The sequence below is a fragment of the Bacillus rossius genome, chromosome 6 (genome assembly GCF_032445375.1).
Source record: "Bacillus rossius redtenbacheri isolate Brsri chromosome 6, Brsri_v3, whole genome shotgun sequence".
In the NCBI taxonomy this organism is placed as follows: Eukaryota; Metazoa; Arthropoda; class Insecta; order Phasmatodea; family Bacillidae; genus Bacillus; species Bacillus rossius.
In genome coordinates this window covers 44,798,769-44,819,014 of record NC_086334.1, presented here as the reverse complement: position 1 = coordinate 44,819,014, position 20,246 = coordinate 44,798,769, and the positions used below count along the sequence as shown (strand labels likewise).

The 20,246-nt window shown below is 36.9% G+C and overlaps 1 protein-coding gene across 1 annotated transcript in view; it reads left to right on the top strand.

Annotated features, from left to right (window-relative positions):
- Positions 1-14,258, top strand: part of LOC134533434 (sclerostin domain-containing protein 1-like) — a 166,462-nt gene extending 152,204 nt beyond the window's left edge. Inside the window, exon 3 of the mRNA XM_063370957.1 lies at positions 13,846-14,258. Coding sequence (XP_063227027.1) covers positions 13,846-14,258 — 413 coding nt within the window. The remainder of the gene's footprint in view (positions 1-13,845) is intronic.
- The last annotated feature ends 5,988 nt before the right edge of the window (positions 14,259-20,246 follow it).

Below are 20,246 nucleotides of genomic sequence, written 5' to 3'. Positions count from 1 at the left end.
TCGAGATATCCGAGTGGGGTCTGTTCACGAAAAGCATTTAAGAATACGCTGAGGGAGGGAGGGAGGGATGAGAAATTCTGTTTTCAGGATTTGGTTTTTAAATTGTGTTTTTAGAACAATTAAAACAGCTAAAACGCGTGTTTTCAGAAGGGTTTTTTTCATGCATGAAACCTACGGTAGAGATACTTGAAATCATTCAAGGGACTTGAGTTGCACACCTTTATCTTCATTTCTCTGCTATCTTATGTTATGGTCACTTCTCAGATCTCACAGTTGCCCTATGCCCGACGAGAAGAATGCGCTCCAGTCCAGAGGCGACACCGCGCTAGAAGCACCAGCGAGCGTCGCACTTACCATCCCGCCTCGCCAACACAGATACACCCCTGACTAGGCAGGTACCTTGACACTCCGACCGCTTGCTAAAGATGGCCGTGGTTGCTTCCACTGTGTCGTGTTCATTTTCGCTGCCATTTCGATTCCTCCCATGATGCACTTCGGCTCCGAGCTCACCCGGCGCCCTCCCCCGTCATCGCTTAGCCGGTTTCCGGTTACAACCCAGCGCTAAAGACGGTCTTTTATTTGTTGTTGCTGCTGCTGTCGTCATTACTTTCGGAGAACCTTGAGAGTAATGGCATTAAAAAAAAAAAAAGTAATTCGAGATCGCCGGAGGCTGACAGCTGAAAGAGTGATTCGGCTGGAACGCGCGTGTTTACGGCTTAATCGATTCGCTACCTATCGATATTTATCGACACATCGGCGAGGAAGCGACACGCACACACCTACAAACTCAGCCGACGAAAAGATACCCAGAAGGAGGGGAAATGAGATCCTTCGAAAGAATAATATCCTTAATAGGATTTTTATGCATCCCCGATCTTTTGTCCTATAATTATCAGGGCATAAAAATAATTGGGGTGGAATAAAATTTGTTTGATGGCGGAAGGGAGGTGGGTCTAGCATCTCGTCCTACCGGTCGACAGAACGACGGGCGAGCGCCGGCGATTGGCCGGGCCGTTATGCTCGACCACCCGCGCGGGCGAACAGCGGCATGACCAAAATCATTTCAAGTACGACTTATTTTTAACTCCTTTCAACTTAAAGGCGTGCCAAATAAAAACATATTTAAAAATATCCCCGCAGCCTTGACGGCGTGTTCCCACTCGATGCGGGATATCCCGCTTGCTCGCGGAACCACTTGTTGCGTGACCACGTAGCCATATTAAGAGTTTTTTTTTTTTTTAACATTGAATGTTTTTCGTTGTTTTCTGTCCACTAAGAAGTGTATAATTTAAATGCATCGTTATTTCCAAATAATATAACTTCGCTGACTGATTTAAAGATAAAACCAAAATAAAAAAAATAATAATAAAACCTACAACTCTCCAGAACTCATTATTTCCGATCTGAATTCGCTGTTAGCTTGCCTCAATACTTCCATGCTCTTTAAAAATTTTGCCGGATTATTTAAAAAATTTCGTAATAGTTTGTCCCTCCATAAAATTTTTAATTTAAAATTGTTTGTGAGCAACTGCTGCTGAAAGGATTATTGTAGCACTTATTTGGAGAATTATTACAATTAATTCTGTCGCAACATTTCCTAGTAATCTCCTGATTGTTAGAGGTTTTTTAAGTTACTGAAAAATTATTATTTTTTTACCACGATAGAGTGTAATCTGAGCTTGAATACGTATTTCAGTGGAAACTGTTCAGCGGTGTTCCGGTTAAAGGAAATAAGTGTAACGAACTCTGTAAAGAAGGGGGGGAAATACACATCCAAAGTCTTTTTTGGCGTGCTTATCTTGTTATCAATTTAAGGTCTACGTATTTTTCTGAGTAAATTTAATGTTTTAGTTTCAAACATTGAGCTGTTAGATAACAAATAATAACACCCTAGGCAGCCTACCTAAGATTGGACCTAAGGGATCACTGCACTCACGCTGCAGCATAGAACGAAATACTGGCTAATGAGTGACCCACTTTCAGTAAGTTCTCACGAGCATGCCTCTCCAACATTCCCTTTCGGTGTAAACTTCGTCTAATAAATCATATACATCATCTTTTAAAATATATATTAAAGTAATTTTATTTCACGAGTCATTCCCCACTTTGTTCCCCAGCTTCTGTCTCTGATGACCTCGTCCATCTGAAAAATTTATTTTTTTACCACCCTTTAAAAATGTTGCCTTATTTTTAACGAGAACATTTTATTGAAAGAGCTACTTTTAGTAAAAATAACTGACCAATGAACTACAGGTACCACCAAAAGTTTAAGACCATTAGAACATTTAATGAAATAGTTTTTTGGTTCTAAATTCTGGTAAAAATTGCTTCTTAAACGCAATTAACCTTTCAAAAACTACTATTTAATGGCTTTTGTCGCCTGGTTAGAAAATTTTATAAAAAGAAAAAAATTAAGGCGATTAGTAATTTTGATCTAAACTGCCATTTGTTTACGCAACTTTATGTTCTTAATATGGTTTTCCAAACTAATCACCGTATTCTTACGATGAGTATATTTTTACTGGTTAGAGGTTTGTCTAAATGTACGAAAATTTGTACGAACTTAATTATATCAAAAACCCTTTGGAAAAAAATTAAAAATCCACTGTTTTAAAGAATTTATAGAAATAATTTTAACACTAATGACTAATGAATGAAGAATTATTAGTTATATAATAATGTATAATGTGAGAATTTTAAGAGATATTAAATTTAATAAGTAATTTCTTCTAGAAGTTTATAACTAAAAAATTATCATCTTTAGTCTACTGACTCTCTCAAACGTTTAATGGGACCTGTATATTACTTTTTGTTAATGAAAATTAGAGTAATATTACTAACGTAGGTACGTACCTACATTGGGTTATTGGAAAAAAGGTGTTAAGTCCAGTGAGCATAGCATATTCCTTATGAATGTTTTATTAGACGTTAGCTAATTTGACAAGAACTGCTTTGTGCCATTGTTTTGCAGCAAAAAAAAACATGTTCTTTGCCTATCTTTCACTTAAGTGACCTACGACAAAGGCTGTGTCTCTGGCAGTCTGACAGTTTCACGTGACTGACTGCCGCACACGAGTCACCAGGTGCGAGCAGCGTTGCCTCTGGCGGAGGTCTTTCAAAAAGGTTTAGTCGAAGGTGAACCAACTGTGTGAACCAAGACCCGTGTGTGACGCTAACATGGGGGAGAAACTCTTTAACTGCCGAAACTGAGGCATAGTTTTTTTTTTTTTAAGTATTTTCGGGCCCACTCGCTAAGTAGTAGCTTTCATAATATACTACTAGCATAGCTATATTGAAGGTGAGAAGTAATGCGTAAGCTATTATCAGGCAAACAAATCAGTGGAAATTTAACTGACTTAATTTTTTCAGCCACATATTTTGTGGTTTGTCATAACCAGAATTTTTTTGCATATCCTACTCATTTATATAAAACATGGTATTTTATTACAAAACATCATTAAGTGTTTTTCGTACATTTTTACTCTCTTTTTACTAAGAAATTAGTCGTCAAGTAGTTAAATTAACTTTATATGTATCAATAAACATTGTAGCCCTGAAGCCCTTGAGGCCATGTATATGTGTTTTCATTTATGCTTGTGCTTTTTACTGTAAATAAAGATGCATTTTTGGAGAGGACTCCCCTTGTGGGAGATCTCAATTTAAAAAAAAACTTAACGCTTTGGCTATGAACCTCCCGCCCGAGTTGTTTTTGATAGTAGTTATGGGCCCAAACGACGGATAGCGTTACGTGTCGCGCAATAAATGGTTTCAGTTTCCACTGTAAGAGTCACACTCCTAAAATCTCTATTTTCCTCCTTGTTCCATGGACGCTACGACTGCGCCCAAAACAGCGGTTAGCGATCTGTACAGCCCTGCAATCTCCCCTCCCTCCTCTTTCAACCCAATTTTACCCCCTACCACACGTATACACGCATGTTTTAATTGAATAAATTTTCAAGCAACTTCTCTCTCGCTTTACACCTGCGAAAATTGCCGGTTTCGAACTCGTCCCATTTGTCACTCCCCGGGCCTTTTTTTTCCTCATTTCTCTTTTATTAATATTTTTGTATAGTTGCTGAGCTACTGGCCCACCTCGTAACATTTTAGGCTTGTCATCTTTATGCGATGCAAATCGGTTTCGTACCCGTGTCAATATTTTTTTCCTCTCTCTTTCTTTTGTGATATCTACGCTGTAAATTCATCTCAGCCGTCTCTTAAAAAAAAATCTTTAATGCCTTTACGAATGTCTTAGTGGGTCAGACCTTTTTTTGCTTTACTTGGAACAGATTTTCGCGACTCGAAAAACATGTTTTGCCAATATTATTTGTTTAAAATATTCAAATCATTAATAAATATAAATTCAAATTCAAACCAATTGCCTTTAAATAATTGTACACGTCGGAATGTAATATTTGTGATAGTAGCGCCACCTGTTTGGACTCGCCACGTTTCTTGACACGACCATAAAGAGCAACTTTCAGAGCCGGACGGATGCGCTGTTGCCACATGATTAGTAACGTGTCACGTTTGTCAAATTTACATATAGACTCCCGGTATATGCGCGCGTTATATCCCTGTGATACGGAAATTGCTTCCCCCCCCCCCCCCCCCCCCCCCATTTCTCCGTTTTATAAATCCCCGAAACCACCCCTGGTTGTAAATATTTAGGCTTTCCCAAAGTATTCGTGGGTAAGCTAAATTCGCTGTTTCTCTCAGGTTATAACTGTGTACTTTTTGAAGTTTAAATTCAACCTTTTGTTTGTTAAAATATTTATTGTAAACAATTATAAATGCGATAAAGATTTAGGTTGTTTATTTTTTTACTAATATTGAATAATATTTTTAATTCATTATTTAGAACCATTGTAGTATGTATTGGGTTGTGACGCCATGCTAACCATATTGGATGATCTTTGACCTTAACCTCTGGCCTTGACCTTGACCAAGCTGCTATCTCGAATGCCACCAGTTTGTATTATAGAACTTTCCGCCATCTAGGATTTTATAACTTTCCGCCGTATTATTTTCGTCTCCTGTAAGTCGCCATCTTGGATGATGAAATATTCGCCATCTTTATTTCTGCTGTTTGTTTCTAGAGTGCACCAGCGTCACTGTCTCAAACACGTAAGGTCGATATTCCATTACCTACCAGTGTTGTTATGACCCTTTTAGACATATTAAAATTAATTTTAAAAAAATTAAATTGGAAGCGAAGTGATTTGAACGATGACAGGTCGGACTTCAAGTTTGAAAAACATACGCTTGCGACTAACGGCCATCGAGACATATACCACATTAAGAAGTAATTAAGGTAGGTCTATCTATATATAAATAACACACATTCGGAATCTTTTTAATATGAAGCAATAATAGCAGCACCTGTTGGAGGCTGAGCCGTCATCTTTGAATTCAATGCTTGCTACTAGGAGCTCTAGTGTCGTGTGTTTCAAACATCGTTTGATAGAGTGTTTTAATGCCATATTGGTTTATTTTTAATTGCTAGGGTTCAGTAGTGAAAATTACCAGATCGGAGGCCATCTTGTTCGCCATATTGAAAATCGGTAATTATTAACCTAAAAATATAAAATATTCTAAAAATAATTTCAAAAAATTACCCTATTAATATATTGATAGATTCGATCGACCCTGTATTCGGTTCGAACATTGGTCAATAAAAAAAGTTATTTTTAAGTTATAATATTTATTTAATTAAATATTTCATTGTAACATATCACCATAAAAGTCAAAATTCAAGAACTAAAAAAATTGCAAATAAAATAGATTATATAAATTATACACTACTACAATTTTAAAAAAGCAAATTATAAAAGACGTTATCAATTTTTTGATTCCTTCAGTCTTCCTTGAGAGTAGTGTGTAAAAGGGGCTCCGGGCCCAGGCTTCAGGATGTGGATTGTGATTGTCGGTCCGCCATCTTGGATTCTGATGTCACGGCGGCCATCTTGGACTCTAAAATTGCTCAAAATGACTAAAAAATTAGCGTTTTGAGGAAAAATTTATCTTTTTCTTCCTCAAAAATTAAAAAATTAGGAATTCGAAAAACCTCAAAAGTCTTTTGCCTTAGAAAGAACTCAAAATCCTAAAAGCGGCTTTAAAGTCCTAAGAGCTAGCCGCTCTAAGCAGCTGACGTCATCTAGGAGTATGACGTCACCGTTGCAATTTCAGTTACGGCCGACATCTTGAAAATCTTTATTATCCGATTTAAAAAAAATAATTAAAATTTATAAAAAAATTCAATTAATTTTATTTAAAAACATACTTTTCCTACATGGAGCTTGGAGTCCTTCGGTTCGAACCCAGTGAGGGCAGAAAAAAATTAAAATATCGACAGAACCTTCTTCCAAGGAAGCCGCTGGCAGACTGACTCCCCCCACCACTTATGTCAAACTATATGTATCGTCACCTAGTATGACGTCGTGTCCGCTATCTTGAAACTCCGTAATTTTAATGGTATAAATTCGGGAAAAATTCCAAAATTCATTCAATAAATTTGTCAAGAGGTTTTTCGAAATCCTAATTTTTTTTAATTTTTAAGGAAGAAAACGAGAAATTTTTCCTCAAAACGCTAATTTTTGAGTCATTTTGAGTCATTTTTGAGAAATTTTGGAGTCCAATATGGCCGCCGTGACGTCATAATCCAATATGGCGGACCGACAATCACAATCCACAGCCTGAAGCCTGGGCCCGGAGCCCCTTTTACACACTACTCTTGAGTGCGAAGCGAGTCCTTTACATGTCTTGACATGTAATTTCAGGGCATTTCCACATGACAGTCACAACTGAGAGTTTTCAGTTTCGTTAAAATGGCAGCAATGTGTTTCATGATGCCTTACACTGAACATGTGTGCAAAGTCTTGCCACAGAAGAAACAGTTTGGTCCCTTTTTTAATGTGTAACCAGTCCTTCACAATTCCTGATGTGTCTTTTCAAGTTTCCATAGTGTTAACACAACAGGCTATATCTACAACACCTATTGCACTGATATTTGACATGTTCAGAGTAATCATTTCAATCGTGACTAACATTCTCGCGAATCTTCAAGTTTTTAATGTCACAGTAAGTGCAGCTGGGCGATGAAACACTGTCAGCTGTTGCTTCCTTGGTTATCACTTTCACTGCTGCTGAAGACACTGCACACGTTATAAAGTCTCCTCTAGTGCTGTCGGTGACGACGGTACACATCCACCTGAGATCCCTGGCGTTATCGACGTCGTTGCCCCCGGGATCTCTGCAGCTGGTGGCGCCATTGCCATCAGGATGTGCGTCGCTGCAATCAGGGTCGCCGACGACGATGGTAGACCTTCCAGCGTGATCTGTGCAGCTATTGGCGTCGTCTGCGCCATCGATGATACAACTTCCTTCAAATTCGGCGTTAATGACGATAAAGACGTCATCGAGTTCACAAGAATATCCAGATATGGAACTTACTATATGACAGACGAGTGAAACTAGACTATCCTCACACCTCCATAACCAATTAAAAAAAAAAACTGTGGAACCTGCCTCTGGCCATTGTTGATATTCCCACTGTCGCTGGTTTAAGATGAAAGTCAAAACAACAATTAATTAGTTTAATTTTTTTAGTGACAGTTTGAAATAGTTTGCAGTTACACTAAAACTCTAGAAATAAAACGCATGATGTAAATTTTTACGAATTTTTTTTTTAAAACACACAAGTCACATAAACATTGTAGTGAAAGGCATTAAGAATTATTGTCGTTAGCAGAGGAGTCTTCAATACTGCACGGACTGCCTCTTTGACTCCGTTTGCTACATGTTCGCGGTCTCTGGCATAGGAACACAGGTATCCGAGTTAATCTGAGTTAATAAACCAGTAAATAACACTTGGAAATATACGTGTGAAAAAGATGATGGGTGGGCGACAAGAAATTTACACGCTGGGTTTAACCTGACCTTGCTACGCCCCTGTGTGGGTACGGGGAGCGCATCACGTATCCAGGGTTTTGAAAAAGACGCCACGCGCTGACGGTAGATCGGTCTCTTCTCCCCCTCTGGCCGCAGGGTCGTGTGACGTGTTTACCCTGTCCCCGAGATGACAGATCGCGATTGCGAGTTCCGGGCTGCGGGCTCCAGGTGGGCGGGCTGGCATGTCCGGCATCTCCCTGCCTCCCATCCTCCCCGGCGCTCACACACCCCTCGCGGGGGAATGAATGAACTCGCCCGCCGGCGCGGGCCACTCTGCTTCACGCAGGCTGGACGTGCCTCGTCCCTAGTTAGTCCCGCGATGCTGCCGGGCGTTCGGGAGCTGGGAACCACCCTTGCCAAACTGACCGCTCGGAATGTTCTGGTTGATGCCCAACGCTGAGCCCTCCTCTCCGTACGTACATAGTTGTGGCCGCCAAGACGAGGCGTTTCTGCGGTGCGAGGACGACCCAGCTTAGAAATTTGAGAGGGGTGATTTTCGTAGGAAGAGGGAGGGAACTGGTGACAGGAGAGTTTTGGGTGGCAGATATGGAATAGCCTACCTCCCAGTTAAATGGAGAGTCAGAAATTTAAGCTGTTTTAACGCATGTGTGGCATATTTTAAGAAGTCTTATTTTTTACACTATTTATTTTTATATATGGCGTTTCTTTGTGAAGGGGGGGGGGGGGGGGTTGGGGTTCTCATTCTCACCATCGTCATTCCCTGCCATAGGACCGACACTGCTGCGGTGGTATGTCCTTGTCTTTCGCGGGTTGGAGGTGGTGAAACAACACAACGCCCAGTCGAGAACCACGGGACTTTTGAACCGCCAGTGTGACTACATGTCAGATACGCTGTGCTTTGCTTAGTGGAGGAAACTATTTAACCTCAACGAAATAGTCACTATACTCAAAGAACTGAGAGAAGCTGGCTACATGCAATAATTACTTGTTTTACCTGCATGTGTATAAAATTGAAAAATAAATAAATTAGAAAGATTTTAAAAATATAAATAATATTTTATTTCACTGTGTGATTTCTAAGACTGAGTTCTAGTGATATCCAATAATATTCTACCAGTCGTATCCCGCCGATCGTATCCTACCGTATCCCACCGATCGTATTCTATCGTATCCTGCGACTGATCGTATCTCGCTGATGATATCGTATCCCTCTGATGAGATAGTATACCTCTGATGAGATCCAGGGGTGCCCACAAGGGGGGGGTAACGACGCAGACTATGTCATTAAAATTTCAGGGGGGGGGGGTAGTTAAAAGACGAGAAAAATGTATATATTATTTACATAATTATAGCTTCTAATGTGAAAATACGTTTCTGGTGCTTTGATAATTGAAAGGGATCTTGTAAATCAAGTTGGCAACCCCGCACTTTCCTCAACAAAAGCAGTCATCTGTCGGTTCAGGATAGAAATATTAGGTACCTGATATGACCAAAATTATTATTAGAAAATCAGTTTAAATTAATGCAAAATGTGATAAAATATAATACTAAAAAAGTATAATATTATAAAATAATTGAGTATATCATTGAGAAAATAGCATAAAAAATTTCGGGGGGGGGGGGGGGCATCATTAGGTTAGGGGGGTGATTCATAGTGTTTGGGGGGGTGGGCACCTCTGTGAGATCGTATCCCTCTGATGATCGTATTCCTTTTATGAGATCGTATTCCTGTGATGAGATCGTATCTCGCTGACGATATCGTATCCCTCTTATGAGATAGTATCCCTCTAATGAGATCATATTCCTGTGATGAGATCGTATCTCGCTGACGATATCTTATCCCTCTGATGGGATAGTATCCCTCTAATGAGATCGTATCCTTCTGATCGTATTCCAGTGATGAGATCGTATCCCTCTGGTGAGATCGTATCCCTTTGATGAGTTCGTATCCCTGTGATGATACTGTATCCTTAATGATTTTACTTTTTGTACAAAATGTGCGTCCTTTTTGTTAGTTATGCATAGTCGTGGCTGTAGTTAGGATTGAAGATTTTATGTTTCAGCACCTCTTGGTCCCTTAGTAAGCGTAAAAATTTTTTAAAAGTATTCTTGGTTCTATAGTAAGCGTAAAAACATGCTTAATTATTTGTACTAGTTTCTTTTAATGGATTAAATTCACGCTGTAATTCTGACAGTTCAGAGAATTGTCTGCTTGAAATAGGTCATACATTTTTGAAAGGAATACCTAGTATCGGCGAAGAAGGCCTCGTGATTCGGATAAACTTGGCCTATACGCCCGAAATTGTACATTACTTTGTCCAAATGTATGGCAAGTATAAAAAAAGCCTTATTGGTAGGCGTAGTAATATCGAGTAAAATATTTATTCAGCTGACAGGAGTCTTTGTTTACAGTAAGGATGATTAATTCAATAATTATTTTAGAAAAAATTAATCTTTTTTGCATTAATCAAGTGTCTCACAAGGTCACGATTCGATCGAATCAGTCAGTATATTAATTTATGATTTTTTTTATGATTTTGGGAATTTTTCCACATTTCTAGCTAAATAATTACATATTTTCAAGATGGTGGCATAAATGGACGATAACAGCTTGCTAGCAGTTGGCAGTAGAGGAATTTCATCCCCTTTTAGGATTTTTCATATTTTTAGATTACGTTTTGTAACAACCAAGTATCGAATCAAATACTAAAATTAATCGAATTAAATCATTACATAAATAAATTATTTTTAGAATTTTTCCCGAATTTCTTTTCCGAATTTCTGGCTAGATAATTATGGATTAAGATATCTACAAATACGAGCTACAAGATGGTGATGGGTGCCATGGTAATAAATACTACTGCACTCTAGTGGAAAAAAATTAAACTAATATGCGGCAGCCCCCTCTTGTTACTCCCAGTAGCAAGTATTGAAAAATAAATTATGGCATTTTGCTCTCGAACAGGTGATGCGATTATTCCTTCGAATTCAATGCTTCATTGCACTTCCAATGTATTTTGTATAAAACTTATATTTAATATGTCTATAAGAGTCAAAATAACATTGGTAGGTAATAGAATATCGATCCTATGTGCATGACACAGAATTATGCTGGTGCTCTCTAGGAAAAGAACATCAGAAACAAAGATGGGGGTCTCCAGCAGATGACAACAAGATGATGAATATGTCAGAATAGAAAAAAAATGGTTGTGATGTCGGATCCTAGATAGCAGACGTGGCATCAGAATTCAAAATGGCGGACATGATGTCAAAATGCAAGATGGCAGACATAAGGTGAGAATTCAAGAGTTCGGACGTAACGGAAAGTACAATATTCGTGATTGAGGCGTTCAATTTCAAAATGGCAGAATTCAAGAAGGTGGAATGCAAGATGTTTGACGAGGTCAAGGACCAAGTTAAAGGTCAATGTCATCCAAGATGGCTGCCGTGACATCACAATCTAAGATGACGTACAGCGTCTTTACCTCCACGCCCTGTTTCCTGCCGCTGGAAGTACATTATTACGCTAATCCCGTAACTTTTTTTATTATTTTTTAAATAATATCAAACCCTGTTACAACTTAGAGACATATATTTCAGAGAACGTTAAATAAGAAAAAGCAGCTTATGGTATTTTTATCAATAATATCCAATATCTTAAATGAAAATTGTTTTGATCAGAATATATCAATTGTATAATGTTTAAGTTGGTAGATTTTGCATGTTTATAAATCAAACGGTAATGTACATTCCTCTTGATTAACTTCAAAGTTAACACTTTTATAATTTAAAAAAAAATTGAACTTTTCACACATTTTGTGGTTGAATATTGAAAAATGGTAAAGGTAAAAAAAAACATGTTTTTAAAATCATAATGTATGATATTTTTGCTCTGTTTCTGATTCTATCTGAATTTGTTTATGTATATTATTTATTTCTATAAAAACTAACGTGTTCACGTTTCACTGTTTTGGGGTAGAATATCGATTATTGGTAAAAGCACCATACGTAATTAATTATTTGAGATTTTCATGCTCAGTTTCTTACATCAAGCTTTATTTCCTATGGAGATATGATATTTATGATAAAATAAACTCTAACTCCCTAAATTTAGTATTCCAGAAAAATAAAAAATAAAAATAATAAATCTAATGTTTGTTGTTTTCTTAACCCTTATATATATATATATATATATATATATATATATATATATATATATATATATATATATATATATATATATATATATATATATATATATATATATATATATAGTAGATTCCGAAATATGAATATTTTTATAAACCAAACGGAAACCTTTTTACACCCCTAGGAGCAGAATCTTTCAAAGTAGCGAAATAATAATTTTTTGTTTATTTAATTTTTTTTCTTAAATTTGCATCTTAATAATACATAAAATAAATAAAACATAACTTATTTACCCATTAAAAGACGAAGTTCATTAAATTAAAATATGAATTAAGTTACTCTAATTGCAAGTTGTTTATTTTTCTCAGTTTTTTACTTCTCGTGCTAATTCAACCGTATTATTTTTTTTTCGTTTTAAAACATACCTACCACTTTTACCCCCGTAAGGTATGAATTTCGCAAAGTGGTAAAATTGTGGTTGGTATTTTTCATATGTTTATTATTGGTACCCAACACCAGCGACGCTAGGAAATATTTGGTTGGGGGAGGGGGGGGAACCATCGTATCCGGGTGGTGGGGAGGTATGGAATACCCTGCACATGAGAGGGGTCTGAGGAACTAATTTTTTTCAAAATTTGACCTGAAAACTAAGCTTTGATATAATTTTCGTCAATGATTTTACTTTTTAATCTAGTTTTTTTTTTTTTTTTTTTTCCGAAATAAAAATCCTAGTATGATTTAAGAAATAACTATCAGGGAATAAATTTCAAACAAAATTGTTGAAATTTGAAATTCGCTTTATTTGACCTAAACCTGATAGTAAAAATTATGTATTTTTTCTATTAATGCTGGAACAAACAGATTAAAATTTTAAAATTTTTATTTCAAGTTCTTAATAATTAAAATAGCCATTTCCAATATATTTATTTTCCACCATTTCATCCAATGGGCAGACTTTTTACCTCTTACAGTGGGAGCTAATGCAAAACCTTCGTTGTTATTGTCGCTTGTTTTTCGAAAATATGTTTTTGGCACTTGGTCGCAGAAAATAATTTAAGGTTCAGCGTGTTCAGCTAAAAACGGGAAGGTAAAGAAAGCTCAACGTCTCGTCGACATAGGAGACAGTGTGACAGGATTTTGTTTCCGGTGATGAATGTGAGTGATTTGGGGGGAGGGGTGGTAAATAGAAAAAAATATTTAAATTTGTAAAATGTGTATTGAAAAAATTAACATTTCTATTAACACCAATACACTGACATGTATGTGGGCCTACTCAGTTGAAATTGCAGGTGTCGTAACAGTTCGCCTTGCATCCAAGGGCGTAGGAACCGGGGGGGACGCAGGGGGGACGTGTCCCCCTGAACTTTTTGAGTGGAGGGGACTGTCAAACCCCCCCCCCCATCTTTCTAGACCGTGATATTTTTATTTTATAATATTATTCTGCCCAACTTTATTTGTAATTTCTTCACTCTCAAATTTTATCTTTAAGGAAACAATAATAATTTTAACATCAATGTATCCAATGGTTAGATTAAAAAAAAAATTGCTTAAAAAAGCACTATTTCGCACTTTTAAAATCAAAATTTTCCGGTGGAGGACCCCCGGAACACCCCCCCCCCCCCCCGTCTTAGTAAGAGGGGAATGGGTTTACATGACATCAAATCATTATTTGCCCCTCCCCCCCCCCCCCCCTTTCCAACTTTATGAACACAGCCACGCCAATGCTTGCATCACCCAAAATAAACAGTTGGCAGATCAGCGTGGCGACTGCGCGGGTGGGTGTTGCAGGACACGAGGCCGGCTGTAAGGAGCTGCGCTCGCAGCGCTACGTGTCGGACGGCAAGTGCTCCACCAAGCGGCCCATCTCGGAGGTGGTGTGCGCCGAGTGGTGCGTGGCCCCCGCCGCTCCCCCGGGTGGCGGCTCGCTGTCCGCCGCGGACCGCTCCTCCTACTACGGCGAGGCGGACTGGCGCGCCTGGCGGCGGCGGCGGCGCGGCGGCGGCGGAGGCGGAGGCGGCGTGCGCCTCGAGAAGTGGTGGTGCGCGGCGGGGGCCACGCGCCGCCGCCGCGTCAAGATGGTGTGCGCGGACGCGTCGGTGCGCGTGTACCACGTGCGCGTCGTCAAGGGCTGCCGGTGTTCCCGCAGCAAGCCGGCGGCCAGGACGAGGCCTGCCGGGCCGGTCGCGGGGGCCCTGCAGTAGACCCGCCCTCTGAACCGTCCCGCGACCAGTGCCGGCCGCCCCGCTCTCCGCAGCTTCCCAGGGGCGGAGCTTGAATACCCCTAGGTCCCATTCCAGGTCATATTCACGTTCCACCAGGGGCGTAGCCGGGGGGGGGGGGGGTTGTTTAGGTGTTCAAACACCCCCCCCCCCCCCCTTATCACTAAATCTTTCATTAATTTCTTATTCATCACTCAAACAAATTTCATATTAAAATTAATAAAATTTTTTACCATTACAATATTTAAATTTAAGTATCGAAAACTGCTAAAATAGCACTACCTATTTTACACCTTAAAAATCCAAATTTTCCCGGTGGAGGACCCCCGGACCACCCGCTTTAATACGTTGGGGGGGGGGGGGGTGGATGCTTCTTAACACCCCCCCATACACAAATCCTGGCTACGCCACTGCGTTCCACACTAAATCAGAATGTATATGATTTTAAAAGGCTAAATATAATTAAATCAATTATGCTGAAGGAATTTATATCACACCACATAGTAGCCATCGGCATTGTCTTTGAACCCAAAAAATTGTCAGTTATTTATTCCATTTGGTTCTCCTCATACATACTGCACAATAATATTAAAAAATTCAACTTTGCCAACTATTTATGCAAAAAGTAAATACAAAATATATATTTATTTTTTATTTTTTTGAAGTTCAACTACTCATAAAGTCTACAAGTTTAACCGTGTGAAATGTAAAACTAAAATAATGACTTGGAGCAGAACAAACATCCTTAATATGTGTAAATTAATAACTGAACAAGATATTAGCCCCGGACATAAGTTATTTATGGTTATACATCCATCTTTGATAAGTATTTAATATATAAAACCATCCCAAAATTTACTGCAGAAGTTTTTTTATCCTTTATCCATCGCATCCTTTTTACCGTTCTGGATCCGCCTCTGCGAACTTCGCCCTAAATAAAATGACATTCCCTACGACCACACTTCCCACCTGTTTAACAAACCTCAGTATTTGCCTCTGCCCGCGATCATGTGTTTCTCTCATCAAGGGTACGTCGTTTTTCAGTTCATAATGCAGTGCTGTCTCACAGATACAAACATGTTGATAAACCTTTGTGCGGCATTGTGACATCAAAACATCATTTATTTGTGTGCGTTCATTTAAGTTTCATTCATACAGTTCAAGATCATGCAATATGCATTGCCATGTGATGCAAGAACCTCTACTTTCTGACAATAATGCCTCACTGCAAAGTGTGGCTTGCATGCAACTGCTACCAAATGAGAACATGACTTAATTAAACCAACTCTATATTGTCAGTACAAAACTTAGCCTAGTATTTACAACTTAGTTTTCACCAAATATGTTTGAAAACAAACTGTGCATTCCTGTTTCCATTTCATTGAACAATGGTTATACTGAGTCTTAACTACAAATACACCAACAGAAGCTTGATTTTTAACAATGTTTTATAGCTTTTTTTTTGTCGAATGTTCAAGGACTATTCAAAGATTCAAAATTACATTTTTAAGGGAAAAATCAGTAATATTAATTTTGAGTCTTTTTACAATGAAAATCATTTACATGTCATAAGTATTCAAGACAGTGGTATTATGTATAATATTCACAATAATAAAAACCTCACACCATTAAACTAGTGATTCTTGAAAACAATTTCTAAAAATATATAGAGCCTACTCTTTTTCTCAAAAATTTTTCTCACGATTTCAATTAAAGTTACAGAACATGTGTTTTGCGGGAGAGAAATTGATCTAGCCAAGTCCCAATTGTAAAATGTTTTTTAACATACAATTTAAAAATACTAAAAATAATAGTAAACAAATATAATACCATGGAAGTTTGAGTACAATGTGAAGTTTTTCCTTACCAATAAGAGTAATGACAGAAATACATATTTACAAATCAAACACACTTTCACTTGTGTGCTGTCTGTATGTATGTATTTGTGTAATGTTAAGTGGTGACTTGATGCAACAGTATATCAACTAATATTTTGTTTTTGTGAAAACCATTATCATACTAGAATATTTTTTTCTTTCGTATCACACTTTGTACAGAAGGTTTCTCTATGGACAAAACAATTGAAAATCCAACTGATTGTTTTAAAATGAGAAAATTTCACATCCACTTACCTTTATTTTAATCAGTACTAACTACCCTTCATGCATTTCGGAAGCATGAAACTTGCTAGACAGCCATGGCCAACTGTCCTCCCAAGCTAATATCATCATCTGGTTTTGGTACAATTTAAGTTTATCTTAACTTAAATCCTTTTTGTTTGAACAATGTGTTCATTTTTGGTTAAACTTGGAGTACTGTGAATATGGATTTAGTCATAGAATTACTTATTTCATTTTACTGCTATACTTAGTTGGTTTTATGAGTCATGTATGTCAATCTTCTTTTTACAACCGGTACTTGAAATAACATATTCACCAGCAAAAATAAATAAATTATATTACATAATTACTTTGTTGGTTGATAGTTCACTACTTTACAAGCTATCCTGCAGGTCAAAAATAGTTCACCAGTGACAATTAAAATATCATACATATTTGTCTTACTTTTGTTACAACTAATGTCTCGTTTTCCCCCCACATGTTCTTAGGTGAATGGAGGTCAGGTATTAACATATTGTACACAGTGTTATTTGTTACATAATATTGATGTTCTTGTAATTTTTCAATTTTAAGAAGGAGATTAGAGGGGGGAGAGAGCCAGAGAGAGATAGAAAGAGAGAGAAAACAGTTGTAAGATAGCTAGTTATTGAAGAAGTTTGCAAACAACAATATGTTAAAGTAACAGGGTTTGGCTCAGAAATCTAGGAAAAATTTTTTGTAAAATAGTTTTGTTTCAGTACAGATTTAAATAAAATGTACTTAGGCTGTTGGCACTAAGTCCGTAAAAAGTTACAAATTAATTTGTTTTTGATTATTTTGTAATTTGAGCTCTTTTCTTTCATGCATAAACCTCTTTATTAAAACAGACTGACCCCACAAGTTTCACGGTAAAGCACAAACATAATGCATGTAATCGCTGCACAAATGTTTAAGAGACTCATACTTAGGTAATTTTTAAATGACAGAGGGAATAAAAACCCCATCAATATGGATTTTATATATTCATTTTGCAACATGACATGATATAGGTTACAGGCATTAACAAACGGTTAGTGTTATTACTTATTAGGTTATTACTTTATTCAGGAAGCCTCAAGTCAAAGAATTGTTCATTTGATTTTTTCCTAGCATTAATTAAAATTATATTGTGTTGAATTGTAGCAGCTTAAAAAAATATGCAGCTATAAATCTATAATAAGAGTCACGGCAAAACTTGTATTAAAAAGTCCAAGAGAATAGGTATTGATCCCCCTTAAACTGTATAAAATAGCACCAATGTCGTCCTAAAACACAGTGCCCCATTACTTTGGAGCCGCCCCACAAAATGATAGTTCTTGTCACCCGCCTAGCGGATCGATGGGCAATGAATAACATCAGCGTTCACTTTTTCATTCTGCTTGTCAGTCATTAGACGTGGAGGGAGTAACACATCTTGCTGCAGAACTTGATTTGCTCTCGTGTTTCAGCCCAAAAGGTCAGCTGGTCAAATGTTCAGAATAAAGTACTTAAATGCTCTAGCCAGAAAAACCACTGCAAAATTTTTCAGTTGCTCTCTCACAGCTAGGTGATAAAATAATTTCACCGTAGCAATGAAACTACGCAGAGGCACTTCAAAAACTGAGACGTCATTTTGTAACATGTTAACAAACCAACACCCTGCAGAAGACTGAAAAGTTTCACCATGAAAATAATTTAGTGAACATCATCCATACCACCTGTAAACAGTTGTAACTGAAGAGTAGTTGTCACCCACAACTGATGTCTTTTCCTCTAAGTATGTTAAGTGTTTTAACTAAGTTTGTGTATTACTGACACTGTGAAAGAGGCTATGTTAGTGTTAGTTTGGTTCTTTAATATGTACTTATATATTTATGTTTTGTGTTATGTATTGTAATTTTTATACTGCTTTACCTAACTGAGAGGCTAATAAATTATCTGTTCTTATTTCTTAACCAACATTGATATGCATGGTATTATAATGCACTATGCAATCAAATAAAATTTTAACACCACAGAAAAGTTATTTTTCAAATTTTAAGTTTTTTATTTCTTTGCTGGCCTAATTGCTTCCATGGTCCATATGACTGAATGATAAGCCAAAAGTTTTATTTTTAAATCCCATCACAGCAGAAGGCAGAGGCTGCAGTCATCTTGCAGCATCTGCTGGGAATCCCACCAGCACCAACGCTACTTGTTCCATCATTCTTGCCGCCATCAATTATGGCACTCATAAGCAGGAACAAGTGTATATGGTGAATTGCGATAAAACCAAAATAACACAGAAAAAGATGTCAATATGACACATAACACCAAACTGCAAGTTAATACACAACAAAACACCAAAATGTAACAAAAATTCTGAAATTAATTAGCATATTTAATAAAATTCAACTTAGATTACAACAATGCAATCTTTTAATATATTAAATTCAATGAATGTAAATTATCCAGTAAGGTGTTAGTACCAAAATGTATATACTAAAAAAAATTGGAAAAATGTTGTGTTTTTTTATATTGAAACTGTTATTAGTACCTAATTTTTACATAATGACATTGGTTAATTTTTCAAAACACACATACTTAATGATTTATTTGTATTGTTCCCAGTAGTTTGACATGCTTATTTATTACAAATTATTATCTTGTAAAAGTGCATCATGTATCAGTCAAAATTACACTGTTTTGATAAAGTAAGTATCATATTGTTGATAATGGTGCCATCTTTATGAATTAACATTAACGAAATTGGCCTAAAAATAAAACCATAAAATCTTGTATCTACTCATTACGTATGCGTAGAGGTGTGAAATTATGGTTTTATAATTTAGCCACTTTCGTTTCCAAAATCAACAATTTCGGTGTTTTGTGTTTTTATGGGAATTTGCAGCAGAAAATAAGGATAAAAATTTACGTATTTTAAATTTGTAACCATGTACACTGTAATGCTATCGGAAACACTTTAAACTGTTTTAAATGGACTATTAACTTCACCACTATACGCATTTAATCTCTTTTAAAAACAATTTCTCAAGTGGTATATTTGCAGAGATAAACGCCTGTGTAGTTTTAATGATGAACTTTTCTGTCTTCTCTCATTTTTTTGGCAACAGTAGTCACTGTGGGATATTTAAGTCTGTAACATTGGCCGCATTGTGGACTGGTGGACAGTTGGAAAAAGATGGCCGCATAGCTTGATCAAATGTAACTCTAGTTGGTAATTTATGAAATAAAAATGTAACACGTGGCGACGAGGATGGGATGTTGTGCCGGAAAGAATAATCCGTTTATTCAGCGTTATTAAAATTAGTGGTGCACCGATGCGGATACCGATGAATCGTAATCGGCGATTATGGGTACATACCGATTAATCGTAATCGGCGATTATTCTAACGATTACTTTGCCGATTATCTTCGTCCCGGCGTAATTAAGTAGGTTTTTACCGTGTAATATTTTGTCACACATTTTAGGGCGAAATACGGTAATATTTGTATATATTACAAAATTCATCTAACTCCGTCATATCAAGATTACAGATATTTCATTAAGTTTTATTTATTTATTTATTTATTTATTAAAATCCACCACTAGATCCCCTTACAAGCATTACACTTGGGGATATGGGCTTAGTCAAATTAATATAAGTATACATATTTACTATATATACATACATTCCTTTTTCAATACTTATAACAAATTACAGTCACAAATTAAAATTAAAGAATAAAATTTCCCATATTATAGATATATCAAAAGGCCTGTGTTTCATAATACACTTGGGGATATGGGCTTAGTCAAATTAATATAAGTATGCATATTTACAATATATACATAAATTCCTTTTTCAACACT